At 35.2% G+C, this 17,774-nt stretch overlaps 1 protein-coding gene across 1 annotated transcript in view; it reads left to right on the forward strand.

Moving 5' to 3' along the window:
- The window catches only part of PTH2R (parathyroid hormone 2 receptor), a 126,208-nt gene that overhangs the window by 31,254 nt on the left and 77,180 nt on the right, over positions 1 to 17,774 (forward strand). The window contains exons 3-7 of the mRNA XM_069075104.1: positions 11,303 to 11,413; positions 11,532 to 11,653; positions 14,038 to 14,132; positions 16,127 to 16,313; positions 17,415 to 17,568. Of these exons, the coding sequence (XP_068931205.1) occupies positions 11,303 to 11,413; positions 11,532 to 11,653; positions 14,038 to 14,132; positions 16,127 to 16,313; positions 17,415 to 17,568 (669 nt within the window). The remainder of the gene's footprint in view (positions 1 to 11,302; positions 11,414 to 11,531; positions 11,654 to 14,037; positions 14,133 to 16,126; positions 16,314 to 17,414; positions 17,569 to 17,774) is intronic.

Genomic DNA, 17,774 nt, shown 5'->3' on the forward strand with positions numbered 1-17,774 from the left:
CACCAAATCACTCAATGAAGGCAGCATGGAAGGTCAACAGGAAGGGTCTATCACACCAGGCTGGGGACTGAGTGCAGTCCCACATGAGCCATGCAGGCCCAGACCCAGGGCAACCCTGACCAGTGGCACAGACTGGCCAGAGTAGACTTCAGGAGAGTGAGTCACCAGCAGCTGTGGTGGTTTCCAAACTTCCCAACCCATAAATGCCAAAGACAAAGTAATATTTCAGTGTGGAACTCTGTTGGAACTGGGTGATAGAAGATCATGGTCCAGCCCCTGCCCTTGGGGCAAGAGGTGGCAGAGGTGCTGTGGTTGCAGCTGCTGCCACATGGCTGCCTCCAGAGCTCCTGGCCTGCAGATCTTAGGGGGGCCAAGCGACCATTCAAAGGGTAATTGCTCTTGCTTTGACATGCTTGGATCTGGGTCACAGTCTTGGGCGGTGGTCCTGGGATGAGAAATGCCAGTGTGCCAAAGCTTGTGGTAGCTGTAGAGAGGGCACCCTCCTCATAGCTCTGACAAAATTTTAAAAAACCACAGCAATTTGGGACACAGCTCTCTGGAAGCACAGTTCTACCTTGGCAAGAGCTCAAAAGTCAAGTAATTGGCTGGAAGATGAGCAAGCAGAGAAAGCACAATCAGACCATGGAATCCTTTTTTGGGGGACAAAAAGGATCAAAACATGGAACCAGAAGAAGACTGTGTAGTCAAAACTCCTGTAAGATGCACAAAAGCTTCCAAGAAAAATATGAATTGGTCTCAGAACATGGAGAAGCTCAAGAAAGTTTTTGGAAATCAAGTAAGAGAAGTGGAGGAAAAATTGGGAGGAGAAATGAGAATGATGCAAGAAAATCATGAAAAGTGAGTCAACAGCCTGCTAAAGGAGACCCAAAAAAAAATACTGAAGAAAATAACACCTTAAAAAATAGTCTAACTCAAATGGCAAAAGAGGCCCAAAAGGCCAATGAGGAAAAGAAATCTGTCTTACCCTCTAGGAAGTAGGAAAAAAAGGGGAAAGAAAAGGGCGGGGGTGGGGGGGAGGGACCAATAGAAGGGATGACAGATTGAGGGAGGTATTAGTCAGTAGCAAAATACTGGTGAGGAGGGAAAGGGTCAAAGGAGACAGAAAAGCATAAACATGGGGAAATGGGATAGATAGAGAGAAAGGCACAGTTAGCAATCATAATTGTGAATGTGGATGGGATAAACTCTCCCATAAAATGGAATTGAATAGCAGAGCAGATTAAGAACCATAATTCTACAATATGTTGTTTCCAAGAAACATATTTGAAACAGAGGGATACACACAGGATAAAGGTAAAAGGCTGGAGTAGAATATATTATGCTTTAGCTGAAGTTAACAAAAAGTAGGGGTAAATAATCCTGATCTCAGACAAAGCAAAAGCAGATCTGATTAAAAGAGGTAAGGAAGGAAACTACATTCCATTAAAAGGTATCATACACAATGAAGTAATAAACATATGTGCCCTCAAGTGGTATAGTATCCAAATTCTTAGAGAAGTTAAGTGAATTATAGGAAGATATAGACAGCAAAACTGTACTAGTGGGGGACCTCCTACTCCCTCTCTCAGAACTAGATAAATTTAAACACAAAATAAACAAGAAAGAAGTTAAGGAGGTAAACACAATTTTAGAAAAGTTAGGCATGATAGATGCCTGGAGAAAATTGAGTGGGAATAGAAAGGAATCCACTTTTTTCTCAGTGGTACATGGCACCTACACAAAAACTGACTTTGTACTAAAGCATAAAAACCTCAAAATCCAATGCAGAAAGGCAGAAATATTAAATGCATCCTTTTCAGATCATGATGCAAAAAAAATTACATGTAAAAAAGGGCCATGGAAAGATAGACTAAAAGTTAATTGGAAATTAAATAATCTAATCCTGAAGAATGAGTGGGTCAAATAGCAAATCATAGAAATAATCAACAACTACTCCTAAGAGAATAAAAATAATGATACAACATGCCAAAACTTATGGAATGCAGCCAAAGCAGTTCTCAGGAGGAAATTTTATATCTCTAAATACTTACAGAATAAAACAGAGAAACAAGAGATCAATGAATTGGGAATGCAAGTAAAGAAGCTACAAAAAAATTTAAAATCCTCAATTAAATATCAAATTAGAAATTCCACAAATCAAAGGAGAGATTAATAAAATCAAAATTAAGAAAAATGTTGAACTAATAAACAAAACTGAGTGGGTTTTATGAAAAAACTAACAAAATAAATAAACCTTTGGCTAATTTGATTTTTAAAAAGAAAGAAGAAAACCAAATTACTAGTATAAAAATGAAAGGGGTGAATTCACGACCAATGAAGAGGAAATTTAAAAAAATAATTAGGAGCAATTTTGCCCAACTGTACACCAATAAATTTGACAATCTAAGTAAAATGGATGAATATTTACAAAAATATAAATATCCCAGATTAACAGATGAGGAAATAAAATATTTAAATAACCTCATTGCAGAAAAAGAAATTGAACAAGCCATGAATGAACTCCTTAAGTAAAAAAAAAATCATTGTTTTTACCATCTTCTTCCTTGTAAAGAATGGGACTGGAAACAACGACAGGAAAAACTATAAAAGAACAGATTGAAGGCAAATACACAATAAACATTTATAACCATGAATGTGAATGAGATAAATTCACTTACTAATATAAAGAAATAACAAAATTGAATAGAAAGCAAAACCTGTTAATGTGTCATTTATAAGAAACACATCTGGAATAAAAATATCCACACAAAGTTCAAATAAGGGACTAGAGGAAAGTATTTCACTTCAGATGAGCTAAAAATAAAGGAGGAGGGGCAGCCAGGTAGCACAGTGAGTAAGAGCACTGGCTCCAGTGTTGGGATGACCTGGATCAAATCCGGGCTCAGATACTCAGCACTACAACCAGAAATAACTGGCCATGTAACCTTGAGCAAGTTACTTAACCCCGATTGCTTTTAAAAAAATAAAAATAAAGGAGGAGCAATGAAAGTTTTGGATAAGACAAATGTAAAAATAAAAATGATGAAAAGCAATAAATAGTGAAATAGTGAAATTGATACTTAAAGGTACCATCGATATCAATAATTTGTCTGTTTACTAAATGATATATTATCTAAATATATATTTACTAAATAAGTAAAAGTTAATCAAAACATAGAAAGATAAATGAAGTAATATAATTATAGTGGAAGGACTCATTGTGACCCATTCAGAACTAAAAAAATCTAACAAAAAGATAAACAAGAAAAAAATTAAGGACCTGGATAGAATTTTTTAAAGTTGTATATGATGGAATTCTGGTTATCATTGAATGGATTATAAAGGATAATATAAAAACTTCCACTGCACATAGAACTTTTATAAAAATTGATGATATATTAGGACCTAAAAACTTTGCAAACAAATAAAAAGCAGAAATATTAAACACAACTTTTCATTGTCACAATTCAATAAAAATTATAGAGGGTTATTGAAGAAAGGATTAAAATTTATTGTAAGCTACATTAATCTTAAAGAATTGGTGTATAAAAGTAAGGACTCTCTTCCTCTATATACACATACACACAGAGAGAGAGATATACATGTATGTGTATGTATTAGAATTCATGGTTTCACATATAATCCTCCTTTTCTATCCTTCTTAGTATACAGAGATGTTCTCTATTCTCCTTCCTCTTTTGGTATGGGAGCAGATAGGTGGCACAATGGATAGAGCACCAGCTTGGAATCGGGAAGACATAGGTTCAAATCCAGTCTCAGACACTATCTGTGCAACCCTGGGCAATTTACTTTAACTCTATTTTCCTCAGTTTCTTCATCAGCAAAATAGGGATATTAATAGCACCCACTTCCCAGAGATGTCATGAGGCTCAAGTAATAATAATTATAAAGTGCTTGGCATAGCACCTGGCATATAATATGTGCTACATAGACATTAGTTATTATTATTATATTGTTGTTGTTGTTGGGGATTTCATTAAATTAAGAGTAAAAATGTAAACTTTATAAAGAAATTTTAAAACAAAGATTGGTGGGTTGAAGAACAAACCACAGATTTAATAGAAAATTCCATCTCTCAGGCAATATGTATTTATTAAATGCCTACTATTTGAGAGGCACCATGCAAAATGCTAGGAATGCAAAGAAAGAAAGAAGATAGTCACTGTCTTTGAGGACATCGCCACCTAATGAGGTAGGCGCCATGAAAGAAACTATCAACAACATACCAAAATTTGGGCTTATAGCTAAAGCAGACCCTAATGAAACTGCCTAGAAAGACACATCATGAAACTATACACAAATACCTACAAAACATTTTTATGATACCAAAGGCATTCCTATTAATTTATTATAGGTGGTCTAGGCCAATATAATAAAAAGGCAATGCTATTTATATTAATTAGCTTGTTCAATGTCATAACAATCATAACTACCAAAGGGTTACTTTCTAGAACTGGAAAAACAACCATTAAATTAATGCTAAGGAACTTGGGCAAGAATCTCAAGGGAACTATATATATATTTTAAGTGGTGAGAAGTAGGGCCCAGCAATAGCAGGTTTCAAGCTATATTACAAAACAGTATTATCAAAACGATTCAGGGATAAAAACTTATAATTTAATTTTAAAATATTACCAGGAAACCTGGAAAATAGTCTGGAACAATTTATGTAGTAATATTTCATATGACATATCAAAATTAGCTCCAAGTTAAATTAGATATAAAAGGTTACATGATAAACAAACTGAAAGGAGAAAAAAATTGCCTTTAATGTCTATGGATGGGTAAGATTGCTTGACGCTACAAAAGACAGAGAGGATCACAGGAAATAAAATGGATAATTTTGATTACATAAAATTAAAAAAATTTTGCACAAACAAAACCAACACAGGTAAAATTAGAAGGAAAGAGTTAACTGAGAGAAAAAGTTACAACAAAAATCTCTCATAAGCATCTCATCTCTAAGTTATGAAAGGAAATAATTAAAATCTAGAAGAGGAAGAGTCATTTTCTGCTTATTAAATGGTCAGAAGATATAGTTTTCAAAGGAAAACTATCCAGGCTATCAACAAACAAAAAAATACTTTCAATCACTAATAATTCAAGAAAGACATATTTGAAAACTGAAGTCTCACACTCCTCAGTTTGACAAAGATTACAAAAAAAAAAGGAAAATGATAATGAGAAGTTATGAAAAAATAAGTACACTAATGGACTATTGGTAAGTGTGTGAATTAGTATGGGTATGAATTTCTATTATAGAAAGCAGCTTGGAACTATGTCCAAAGAGATACTAAAATTGTGACTTTGAACCAGTAGTACTATTACTTTCTCTATAAACCAAAGAAATAAAAAAAATAGGAACATACATACATATATAGAACATACATATGATATATGTTTGCGTACTATTTAATTCTCTGTATTTGTTGTAGCAAAGAATAAAAAATAAGGAATCCCTGCCAAGTGAAGAATGGCTGAACAAGTTTGGTAAATAAATGTACTTTAATTATATTGGCCTGTAAGAAATTATGGAGGGGAATATTTCAGATAAGCCTTGTAGTAGTGTATGAACTGATACAGAGTGAAGTATGAAGAACTAGGAAAATTTATTCCACATTAACCATTTAAGGAAAAATAACTTTGAAAAGGATTAAAAACAGGGAAAGGAAGGAGAGGGGAAGGGGCAGTGCAGTGGGGGAGAGAAGAAAAGGGAATATTTATTAAATGCCTACTTTGTACTAGTCACTGTGCTAAGAACTTTATAAACATTATTCATTTGATAATCAGATGTTGATGAAAAAGCATTCTCCCTTTCTCCTGATAGAGAAGAGATAGACTCATGGTCTTAAATATGATACACATTTTATGACAAGACCAAAATGGGAATTTGCTTTACTTGACTAGACATGGTTGGTAAAGGGATTGGCTTTATTTTTTTTTTTCAGTTTTGGGATGGAGAAGGGAGAAAAATAGGAGAGATGGTGATAGGGTTGATCCTTTACCCCTCCCCAACAAAAAATTAGAAATAAAGAGAATCACTGGTTTCGGGGGGTGGGGGTGTAATGTAATGCCAAGGAAAGGCAAATTCCCAAGGTTCAGAATACCAGCATAGGTGCTCTCCATTTTATTCAGTGACAAACCAAGAACAGAGAAGATCAAAACATGCCATCATTCCAAATACAGCATTTACTAAACCTGATTAAATAATCTCCAAGGACTACCCCACCCCAGGACCTTCCAATCATTCAATCAATTACAAAGTCCCTGTTCTAAATACTTCTCCACCCCTAGGCTATACCTTAATTTAATCCACCACAAAGTCCCTCTTCTCAAATGGAGATTAGTTTCCAAACATAAGTAAAGTACCTTCATTTATCAATCACAGAGCACAATAAGGTCAAAAGTTCCCCACCCCAGGATCACAATTGAATCTACCCCAGAGTTACATCAAGTTTAAACACAGCACTTAATACCCAAATGGAGGTCTTTTCTTCATCTTGACACGAGGCAAGTTCTCAGCAATCTTAGTTCCTGGGGAGACAAGGCTTAGCAAGGCCATAAGATACATTGCCAGTCCCTTCATGAATTCATCCTCTGTCTGTAGAATAGTCCTAGAACCCCTGAACACATTAGCAAAGCCCTCTCCCAGGATTTCTGTAAACATACAACAAGAAAATCCTTCTTCAGGGCTTCTGAACCAACAGAAAGGCTCCCAGACCCCTGCAACAACAGCACTGTCCTTCACCAGTGGACAGTATTCACTCTGTCTGCAGGACAGTCTCCAGACCCCTGCAACAACAGCACTGTCCTTCACCAGTGGACAGTATTCACTCTCTGTCTGCAGGACAGTCTCGGGGCTTCTTAGTGAACAGCCAGGTTCCAGGACTTCTTCAAAAAAAGGACTGTCTTTCACCAGTGGACAAATCTGGCAAAATAACATCAAAACAGACAGACAAAGTACCAGCAAAACAGCCATGTCTCCTCAGTCCTTGGCAGCTCAGGGGGCAGGTCTCAAAAGTCCAGGGCAATTCAAAGCGGCCACCAGCAATTCTCTTAGTCTCTCTCTCTCTCCACGAGGTGCTGCTTCCAAAAAGATCTTCCGCCTCTCTCTTGTCTCTCCAAATCTACGTCACCAGCTCCTCCCAGTTCAGGACTTTCTTTTCACATCAACAAGTCCATCCCACAGGTGGGATTAACAAGCTCTGGGTTTTAACACAATCAATTTGAAAACCAAGCCAATACAGGGGAATCTTTAATTGCCATTACTATCACAGTGGGGGAGAGAGGTTAATGTTCAGAACGGAAGGAAGCTCAATTAAGCAGAATAGCTTTAAAAGTTACATATTGAATTTATTATATAATCAATGAGGAAAAGCAACCTATATGTAACATAGATTCACAATTTCATTTAAGATCATTTTCTGTTTTAATTTATATATGTAAAACCTCATTTCATTTATTATTTATTAAATTCACATAAAAAATAAAATTAAGGTTTGGCTAGATAAATTCTGAGGTTCCTTTTAACTATAATATGCCATGGATCTGTGATCAGGTTATCTCATAGCAAGTAATAGAGGTTTCCTTATTAAATTACTTTTGCAAATTCAGGTGGAAATTGGGAGAAGAAAATAGAATAAAAACCTGGATGAGTAAAATGAAAGCACAAGGGGACTAAAAACATATCATTTTCTAACTTCTCTCAAGAATTAAAAAGAAAAATAGAAATCTCAACCAAGGAAACAATTGACATTTCAAGCATTTTAAAATAACTTTAATTTTGATCATAGATTTAGAGCTGGAAAAAAAAGGTCATCTAGTCTAACCCCTTCTTTCTATAGAAAAAGTCAAATGACTTGTCCAGAGTTACATCAATAGCAAGGTGAGAGAGCCAGGATTTGAACCCAGAATCTATGACTCTTAAGTTACTACATTCTCTTTTATTCTTTTTATACTACATACTATCAACACCAATATTGATACCAGTATAAAACAGTAAAACTTACAAGTGCAGTCCTAACTTAACTCAAGGGAATAAAAGATAGAAGCATAGAAAACGTAGATATTCCACTTCCAAGGTCCTAGTATAATTTTTTTAATGCCACAACTTAAAACCTGCTACTAATAATTAGTTTTTGTGCTGGCACATACAAAGATTTGGGTGTGATAATTAATGGTGTTAATTTAGGAAGGGAGATGGGTGAGTCATTATGCAATTAATTGTAAGAAGGAAGCAATTTTTCTCTTTTGCCAAGTAATGAAATACAGCTTACTCTTACTATGAAATGATGATGACAGAAAAATACACAAATTAAAATTTACACTAATTTGAACATCTTCTAGAAATTCTCTGAGAGGCAGTAGCCTCAGTTATGGAAATATCTAATATTTATCAAAGGATCAATACTCAAATGTTGTGTAATTAAGTAAGCTTGTCTGTGAATTCTTTTGTTTGAGGAGGAGTAATATTTTGGACATAGTTATTCCTAGGGGAAAAATTATAGCAAAATCCTTTTGAATATGTCAAGTATCATTTAAATGAACTATTAGTTGTAATAACCATGTAATTAACAAATAAACCAATAATTTGGTTTCATATATATTTGAAGGGGAGTACCTTTAAGAACTCACATGCAATAAACAATTGTGTAAAGTACCTCTGTCAGAAAATTTCATATGACTGAGTCATGTACTTTTTTTTTCTTTTTGGAGAGGGTAATGCAGGGCAATTGGGGTTAAATGACTTGCCCAGGGTCACACAGCTAGTAAGTTTAAGTGTCTGAGGCTGGATTTGAACTCAGGTCCTCCTAACTCCAGAGCCACTGCTCTATTTGCTGTGCCACCTAGCCACCCTGAAGTCATACATTTTTTTATGAGGGAAATAGCAGATGGGAGATATGTATAAGGAAATTAGATGGTATAGTGGATAGAAGGTTAGACTTGGAGTTCAAATCAAGTCTCAGGCACTTATTATCTGGATGACTGGTCAAGTTATTTAATCTCTCTCTACCTCAGATGTCTCATCTGTGAAATGGGGATAAAAATGGCACCTACCTCAGAGGGTTGTTGAGAGGATCTATCAAAACGAATGTTAGGTACTTTGCAAACCTTAAAATGCAATATAAATTCTATTATTATTATTATTATCATTATTAGTTAGCCCCTTAGAAGTCATCTTGCCCAACTCACTCATTTAGAAAAGGAAACTGAGGCTCAGAGAGGTTAAAGGGCTTTATAAGATGTGATAGAAAAGATGTTAGATAATATAGCATAGACATTATGAGATAAATTACAAATAGTGAAAGAGAAAAGATATAATATTTTGTGGAGGAAGAAAATTAGGATGGAGGCTGTTACATCATCATCGGTATTTTGAAAGAAGTCCAGAGTGGGTGGAAACAATGGGAGCAGCTTAGACATTTGTGCCAGCGGGAAGACATGTAGGTAGGCTTGAGCACGAGAAAGAGGCAGGAAGCAAGGTGTAGAGGTCTGCTAGAGAAACACATCTTTTAGTTTGTGACATACGATGTCACAACTTTTATTTTTTTAATGGGCTAAAAATGAAGTTTTCTTCAAGAAAATTTGATTTTCTTGGGGGAAAATACTGCGACTATATTCCCAGAAATAAAACCAAACCAAAATTTTCTTAAGTTATTGTCCCAGAAATCAAGGTATATGAAACAATGAAGTATACCAGTAATACGACAGGTTTCAAGGACACATTTCCTCAGAAGGAGATAAAAAGAAAGATGTTTTTTGCAGATTTAAGTTATAATTTTAAAATTTCTCTTCATTCCCTTCCCCCATTAAGTTACAAGGCAAACTAGTCCAAGTAAATGTGCTTTCTTCATTGCACTTTCTAGTGAACAATGTTCTGGTAAATCTCCATTGTGTTGACTACCCAGAACAGAACTATAATCTGCTTCTTTATTTTAAATTAATTGAAAGAATGCAGTTATTGGTGAAATCGAATTTGTGACAGAGTAAAAATTAGACAGCATAGCAGAGCAGGTTGTCGAGTTACTGTTTGGTGTTACAAAATGTCTAATGTGATGTGTTCTAATTTGAGAGGTTTAACAGATGTTTAAAGCCTGTTGGAAATTAGCTCAAATTGTCAGCAAGGACCCTGGGTTCAACAATGGTGGAGTCTCTTTGAGATGAAATGCTGGGCTTCGTGGAATTGTTGAAAGGACCATCAAGAAATTAAGCCTAGATCTTAAATCCTAGATGTGATTGTCAATCTGTCCTACCTGCCACATTTCCTGACATTTTGCCTATACACTGGGAAAATAAAGAATTAGGATCATAGATTGTTGGTTGAGAGCTAGAAGGCACCTTAGAGGTCATCTTGCCCAACTCACTCATTTAGAAGAGGAAACTGAGGCTCAGAGAGGTTAAGTGGCTTGCTCTCACGGTTGCAAAGTTAGTGAGCAATGCCTGAAAGCATATCTAATGGACTCTCCAGTAGCTGGAGCTCCTCTGCCTAGGGAATATTTTGTAAACAGTGAGTACTGTTGTTCAGGTTTTAATTTCAATGACTCTTATCAGGTAAGTTATTCAGGCATTGTTCACACTTGCAACTATAAATACATCATCTTAGATATTTTGTACACACAGCTTTCCATTCTTGCAAATATAAAGATCCCAGTGGTTGCGCTTTTAACAAAAATAGTCAAGTAGCTTCAGGGACAAGCAGGGAGGAAGAACTCTATTACAGAGCAAGAGCCTTTCAGACAAGAGAACTGAGTTTGAGTATTGACAATATGTAACCCTTGGCTAATTCTTTAACCTCCAAGGGCCTCAATTTCTTTATCCATAAAGTGAAGATTGGGGCGGCTAGGTGGAGCAGTGAATAGAACACCGGCCCTGGAGTCAGGAGGACCTAAGTTCAAATGGGGCCACAGACACTTAACACTTACTAGTTGTGTGACCTTGGGCAAGTCACTTAACCCCAATTGCCCTCCCTTGCCCCCCCCAAAAACAGCAAAAAAAAAAAAACAAATATAAGGTGGAGATAATAGCATTTGCTCTACCTACCTGAGAGGACCATTAAGGAATAGCTTACTACACAACTACTTTATGTTGTATGGCCCATCTTAACACCCACATTTCTCTTGCATCTTCATAATTCTCTGGGTTTTTATATGGTACTATAGGCTATTGCAAAAGAAAAAAAAAACAACTAAAGACGTTTATATTGCCTATGTTTTCATTCTCTTCATTCATTTCATTTCACCTTTCCTTCCTTCCCACCTGCCCTTCCTTCCTTTTCTTCCAGAGGGAAACTGTTTTCCAGAATGGGATGGATTGCTTTGCTGGCCCAGAGGCACAGTGGGGAAAACGCTGACTGTACCATGTCCTCCCTATGTTTATGACTTCAATCATAAAGGTATTTAACTCTTCCAGAAATGGTTGATCAAAAACAAAAAGCTAGTTGTTTTGTGTTTGTGATAGAACTGAAAGGAAATAATCAAACTAAACATGTTTCCTTGCATTTTTTTTTACAGGAGTTGCATTCAGGCACTGTAATCCCAATGGAACCTGGGATTTTTCGCACAGTTTAAATAAAACATGGGTCAATTATTCAGAATGCCTCAGCTATTTCCAACCAGAAAGCAGCACAGAAAAGGTATGGACATTGGGTTTTTGAAATGCATGGCACAACAACCTTTTGAACATTTTTTGTATCATCCAATTATGTATGGAACTTATTTTCTTCTCCTTTCATTGAGAATACAGTCTTGGATTCCTTTTATTCAATTAAGCAGACATTTAGTACCTACTGTATATACAAATCACTATTCTCCTGGATCCTGCTCCTTTCTAATGTTGCCCATACCATGTGAGCTTATTTTCTCTTTCATGCACCAGTCCCAGAGAATGAGACATCTTTCTGTTTCTTCCTCAGGCCAGGGCCATTTATGGATATCAACCAAACAGAATGATGATAAATGGAGATTGAACTAGAAGGTCTTTAAAAATGCCCCATTTAAACTCTAAACTCTATTATCCTATGCTTGCTTCTTATCTCTTATTGAATAACATGCTTCTAAATTCCTTGAAGCCCAAATTATTTTCATCTCTGACTACCATTCTACTTTGTAGGAGTACCTTTTGATTTTAGAGACATGGCAGATTTTTGAAATCTTATAAAGAATTACTGGTTATTAATTTCATGAATATTTGAAAAGTTAGAGGCATCTTGGCATAATAGAGACTCAGTTACCCTAAAAGGCAAGAATACCTGGATTCAAGTCCTGTCTTTAAAATGCAAGAACTATGCGGTCCAGTAATAGATTTGCTTTGGTAGAGTTCCTTCACTGAAAGTTCTCTAGACCAATGAAATCACAGTTCTGATTGCCAAATTTTGAAATGTTACAATTATGAAAACATAGAATGTTAGAACTTTTTCCGGTACCTTTAAGATCATCTACTTCCACCTATCCCCCACCTCAGTTTACAGGTGAGGAAACTGAGGACCAGAGAAATGAAAAGACTTTCCTGTGGTGAAATAACTAGTGACTGGCAGAGCTGAGACTTGAACCTTGGCCTTTTGACTCCCAGCTCAGAGCTGTGACAAAGAATTGATAAGCAAGGTCTCCAGACCTTTCATTTTAAGTAATATAGAGTAGTCTACATATTGTAAAGAAGCTTGTTTTCTTACACTTATTAAAAATTCATATAGTATTTAATTTACTTATATAAACGTGATGAAATTCAATTTCACAAATACCTATTATATACAAGGTACATAGAAATGGAGTGAAATTAATGAAAGGTTGAAATGAAATTTCTAATGATAGTGTACAGGTTTTAAATCTCTCTCCAATAAAGAAATCAATTTAATTCAGTAATCTTTTCACAAATCATGAGTCAGATGCATTCTGACCTTGAGAAAGTCACTCTTCCTCAACCTCAGTTTCCACATCCATAAAATGTCAATAATTTATGTCATGGAATTGTTGAAGGATCAAATATATATATATATATGTCTTTGGAAACCTTAAAGCATTATATAAATGTTAACTATTGTGTTAGTGATATTTAATTTTTAAACAGCCAGAATCTGTTTCTTCACCTCACCCATCTACAGCACCAAGGGATTCTATTCCATAAATTCTTTGGAAAGTTGCTAACTATTGTGATCCCATATTTCATTACCAAATATATCCTTTTAAAAAGTTAGTCAGTCTTTGAATTTCTTTGGCAACTGCAGTAACAAATTATTTATTTTAATGTAAGATGCCTCAAAAGTTGTCTGTTATACAAACATGTTTGATAATATTGAACTACATGTTCATTGCATAATCATTCTTTGCAATCTCACAAAAACAGCATAGTAACAGAAGTAGTGAACACCTAATTCTATCTACAACTTTTTTAAAAGAGGAATTAAATTATAATATTTGATTAGATACATATTTTGGAGCCCTGGCCAAGTTCTGTAATGTAATTGGTCCAATTGTATTTTTAAAGTTTTCTTTTATTCTCAATGTTAATAATATAATCTCAGAAAATATTAGATAGTTATTTCCCCTAAGACTTAAAACTTTGAAATGCTCTGAAGTAAATTCTGGTATGTGTATTATTCATTATTGGTTGTTGCATAAATGGTACTGCCTTAAATGAGTAGTTCAGAAAAAGAACAGTGTGAATTTAAAGGTTTAGAGAGCACTTCTCTTTAAATCTGAGGAAAGATTACTAGGGAAAAAATTGGCACCTTCCTTTGTACTTTGAGAGATTTCCAAGAATTCCCAAATTATTGGCAAACAAAATAATGGAGTAATGATTTTACAGGTTGAGAAGGAAAGGGATGATTCAGATTAGGCACAAGTTGATTAAAATTGATTAAAGCACAAAATTCAACCCTGTTTGTAGCATACCAAAAGGTAACAACATACATTTCGTGATTCCTTGTCCAAAGAAAGTGTGTCATATTTTTTCTAACAGAGAAAACGAAAATAAGGAGGGAATAATTATGTGACATAAGTTTGTTTGTTTCTCCTCTTACAGGAGTTCTTTGAACGTCTCTCCATCATGTACACTATTGGATATTCCATCTCCTTCAGTTCCCTAGCAGTAGCTATTTTTATCATTGGTTATTTCCGGTGAGCAGATCAGTCATGATTCCCTTTTTCTCATTTTCCTCCACACAGTGAGAGAAGTCTTGTTTCCTATCCACAGAAGACAAAAAGATCTCAGGACACTATAAGTGGAAACACATTTATCCCACACAATATTTTGTGTATTCCATCTTGCATCGTTCCATTCCATTATTCAATGTTGGCAAAGCTCTTATCACATAAGGAAGTTGGTGAATTTTTCAAAAATCATAATGGATCAAAGCAGAGTAAAGCCTAGAAGTCAACAGATCAACATTATGTTATTTGTTTGCCAAAGATAGCTATGTGAGTCACAAAAATGAGTATCTGTGGCTTATGGGTTCATTTAATTCATATACTTCTATTTATACCAATGAAAAAAGTTGTTTCTTGGGCATACACAAAGGAAAAAAGCACATGATAGGAACACACAAGGAATTCAGTGACTGTTATTACTATATTTCAAAGATACCTGATTTCATTAGTGAAAAAAGATCACAATTATTCTACTAATTAGTACATACATGATCTTCAATAGTTGCCATGATCAAAAGTTTATCACCCTGATGTCAGCTTTGGGATGATCCTCTCTGAACTTACATAGCTATTCCTCTAATGATTTGTAGATACCTAGTCCATTACCAGGCTCAAATGTGAATCTTTTGGTTTGAAAGGACCTCTTAAACACTGGGATCTATTGCTATAGATGTCAAGATCCCAGTGTCACCTCTGATAAACATCCTAGAAGGACTTCAGTCCTTATAATGATTAAATTCAAGGACTTTAGACTAATAGCAGTGATAAAATCTTATTTCCTCCAAACATATTATTTTTAAAGAATAATTCCTTAATCTCACGACCTAAATACTCCCTTAGCTACTTCATAGGATTTAATCTCCTGAAGGACCTGACTCTCTTTTTTATTTTGTCTTTGGATCCCTAACATGTAGCATAATGCTTTGCACAAAATAAATGCCAAGTACCTCATATGCTTCTGTCAGGTAATTTTCCTTTGTGTATACAATATCAAATTTCCACAAAACACAAATTAATTCACTTCACACCAGCTAGTATTTATTAAATGTCTACTATGTGACATCAACCTAGTCTAACATAATATGCAGTGCTGTACATGCATAGTCTTCCACCTTTGCAAAGAAGGGAGGAATAATAACTCTCATATACCTTCTTTAGGGACAAATCTAGCCATTATGAAGTATTCTTTTGTTGTTGTTGTTTCCACATATAGTATCATCATTATTGCATATATACATATATATATATGTATATATATTTCCTGATTATGTCTAGTTCACTTGGCATGGGTCAAAAATTTTTTTGCCATGCTCCTCCATATTCTTCATTTTCTTAGTGCTCACTAATATTCCATTATATTCATATAGTATGATGCATTTGTCTATATTCTAAATAATAGGCATCCACTTTGTTTCCAGTTCTTTGCTACTATAAAAAAAAGTTGCTATAAATATCTTAGCAAATATGGGATCTTTCTTTCTATGCTTGACCTCCTCAAGGCACATTCCTTTAACTGGGATCTCTAGATCAAAGGATATGGACATTTTATTTGTTTTTAGCATATTTCCAAATTGAAATCCAGAATAATTAGACCAACTCTCATTGGTTCCTTTTCAAGGCACATAATTTATTGAGCCCAAGAAAAGTTTTGTTGGGATAAACATGAGAGACTCAGTTACATTTAGTCCACCTAATGTTTCACTGGACACGATATGAAATTTTATTCATTTGATATACTTGAGTTGGGGGACATGATAATACATAATTTAAACATGTAATTAGATATCCAATAACCCCCATTTTATTAATTATACTACAGTTATCCTTGGGATCATAGGTTAACAGATTTGCAAAAGGTCCCATCTTTATTTAGATTCACGGTATTTCTTGTTGTTTTTTTCTCCTTTCTTTTTTCCATCAGTTATTCTCTCCAAACCTGTCCCTTTTCTGTTTCTTGTCCGCAGGAGACTGCATTGTACAAGGAACTACATCCACATGCACTTATTTGTTTCATTCATGATGAGAGCTGCAAGCATCTTTATTAAAGACAATGTGGCCCACGGTCATGTGGGCGGGAAAGAGCTGGATTCATTTATGATAGATGACACACAAAATACAATGATAGCACCCCCAGTGGACAAATCACAATATGTAAGTATTGTCTGCTCACAACTTATTAGAACCCCTTTCAAAAAGAAAAATCAAACACACATGTACACATAGAGGAAGACACAAGAATGCCACCCTTTGGGCTGATGTCACTTGGCTTATCTTGTCTCCTTGAAAGTACTTCTATGAACAGAAAGAGAACATCTTTCCCAATCATTGATTTCATTGCTTCTCCAATTCCCTTTAGATTTCCCCTTTGACTTGTTCATCTCTTGTGCATTTCCTATGTAGAACTGTATGGGACTTTTCATTCAAGAAATCTCTGGAGTGACAATAGCAAAAAAAAATTTAGATTGAACTACATTTTGGAATCTGATTCTCATGACATATATAGAAAATTCAATGTCACCATACTTCCTTTGTTATGAACTAGTCATCAAATCATGAGACATCTGGACTGATAGTGGTTGGTCTTAACATGCTTTTGTTCTCCTAAAAGTACTTTCCCTTTCTCTTGTTTTGTTTCTATATCCATCCTCAAAATGGGAAAAAAAAAAAAAAACAATCCCTGGTCATTGTCTAACTAATAGAAAATGGGCTTATTGTTCAAATAATGAGCCTGACTTTTCCCAGTTGGTAGAGAAGTAAAAAAATTCACTCATGAATTCAAGCTATCAGGCTTCTGAAACAGAAGTATATGCATGAGCATTGGAGTAATCTAGACCTTAGCAACAAGAGTAGTGTATGCTCACTGAATACCGAATTAATCCACTAGTTTGTTAGTTTCACCAGTGAATCATTTTCTCTCTCCTCACTAATAGATTTGTACAACTAAACCATTAAAATATAAACTCTTTCAGGGCAGAGACCCGTTCTTTGTATGCCTACCATTTATCACAGTATCTGACACAGAGTAGGAACTTAATAAATAAATGCTTGTTGACAACTATTATCTTTGAACTTCTTAGAGGAAATACATTTAAAATGCAACTTTGATTTTTACATTATTGTGTAAAGTGATATAAAAGATAAAAAAGAAGAACCAGTCCTGAGGTTTGGAGTTTTGAATAGTGCTGTGTCGACATTTAGTTCAGCTGAGAGTTCTGGCATGGAGAAAGTAATGTTTTTCATTATTTTTAACAGGTGGGGTGCAAGATTGTTGTTGTGATGTTTATTTACTTCTTGTCCACAAACTACTATTGGATCCTAGTGGAAGGCTTGTACCTACACACCCTCATCTTTATGGCTTTCTTTTCAAATGCCAAGTATCTTTGGGGCTTCACCTTGGTAGGCTGGGGTAAGGTTTCTAGTTTTCTTTCTTTCATCTGTCCTTTAAACTTGAATAATTTTACTGACATTTTCTTTCTCCCTCCCTCCTTTCCTCTCTGACCTGTAGGTTCCTGCATTGTCTCAATCTCTGTTGTCTCTACCACTCTGTCTCTGTCTCTGTCATCTCTGTCTCCCTCCCTGTCTTTCCCTCTGTATTTCTCTGTGTATCTCTGT

Source organism: Petaurus breviceps, unplaced genomic scaffold, assembly GCF_028583685.1.
Source record: "Petaurus breviceps papuanus isolate PSGF00001 unplaced genomic scaffold, PetGlider_PUasm1.0 90903, whole genome shotgun sequence".
Taxonomy (NCBI): Eukaryota; Metazoa; Chordata; class Mammalia; order Diprotodontia; family Petauridae; genus Petaurus; species Petaurus breviceps.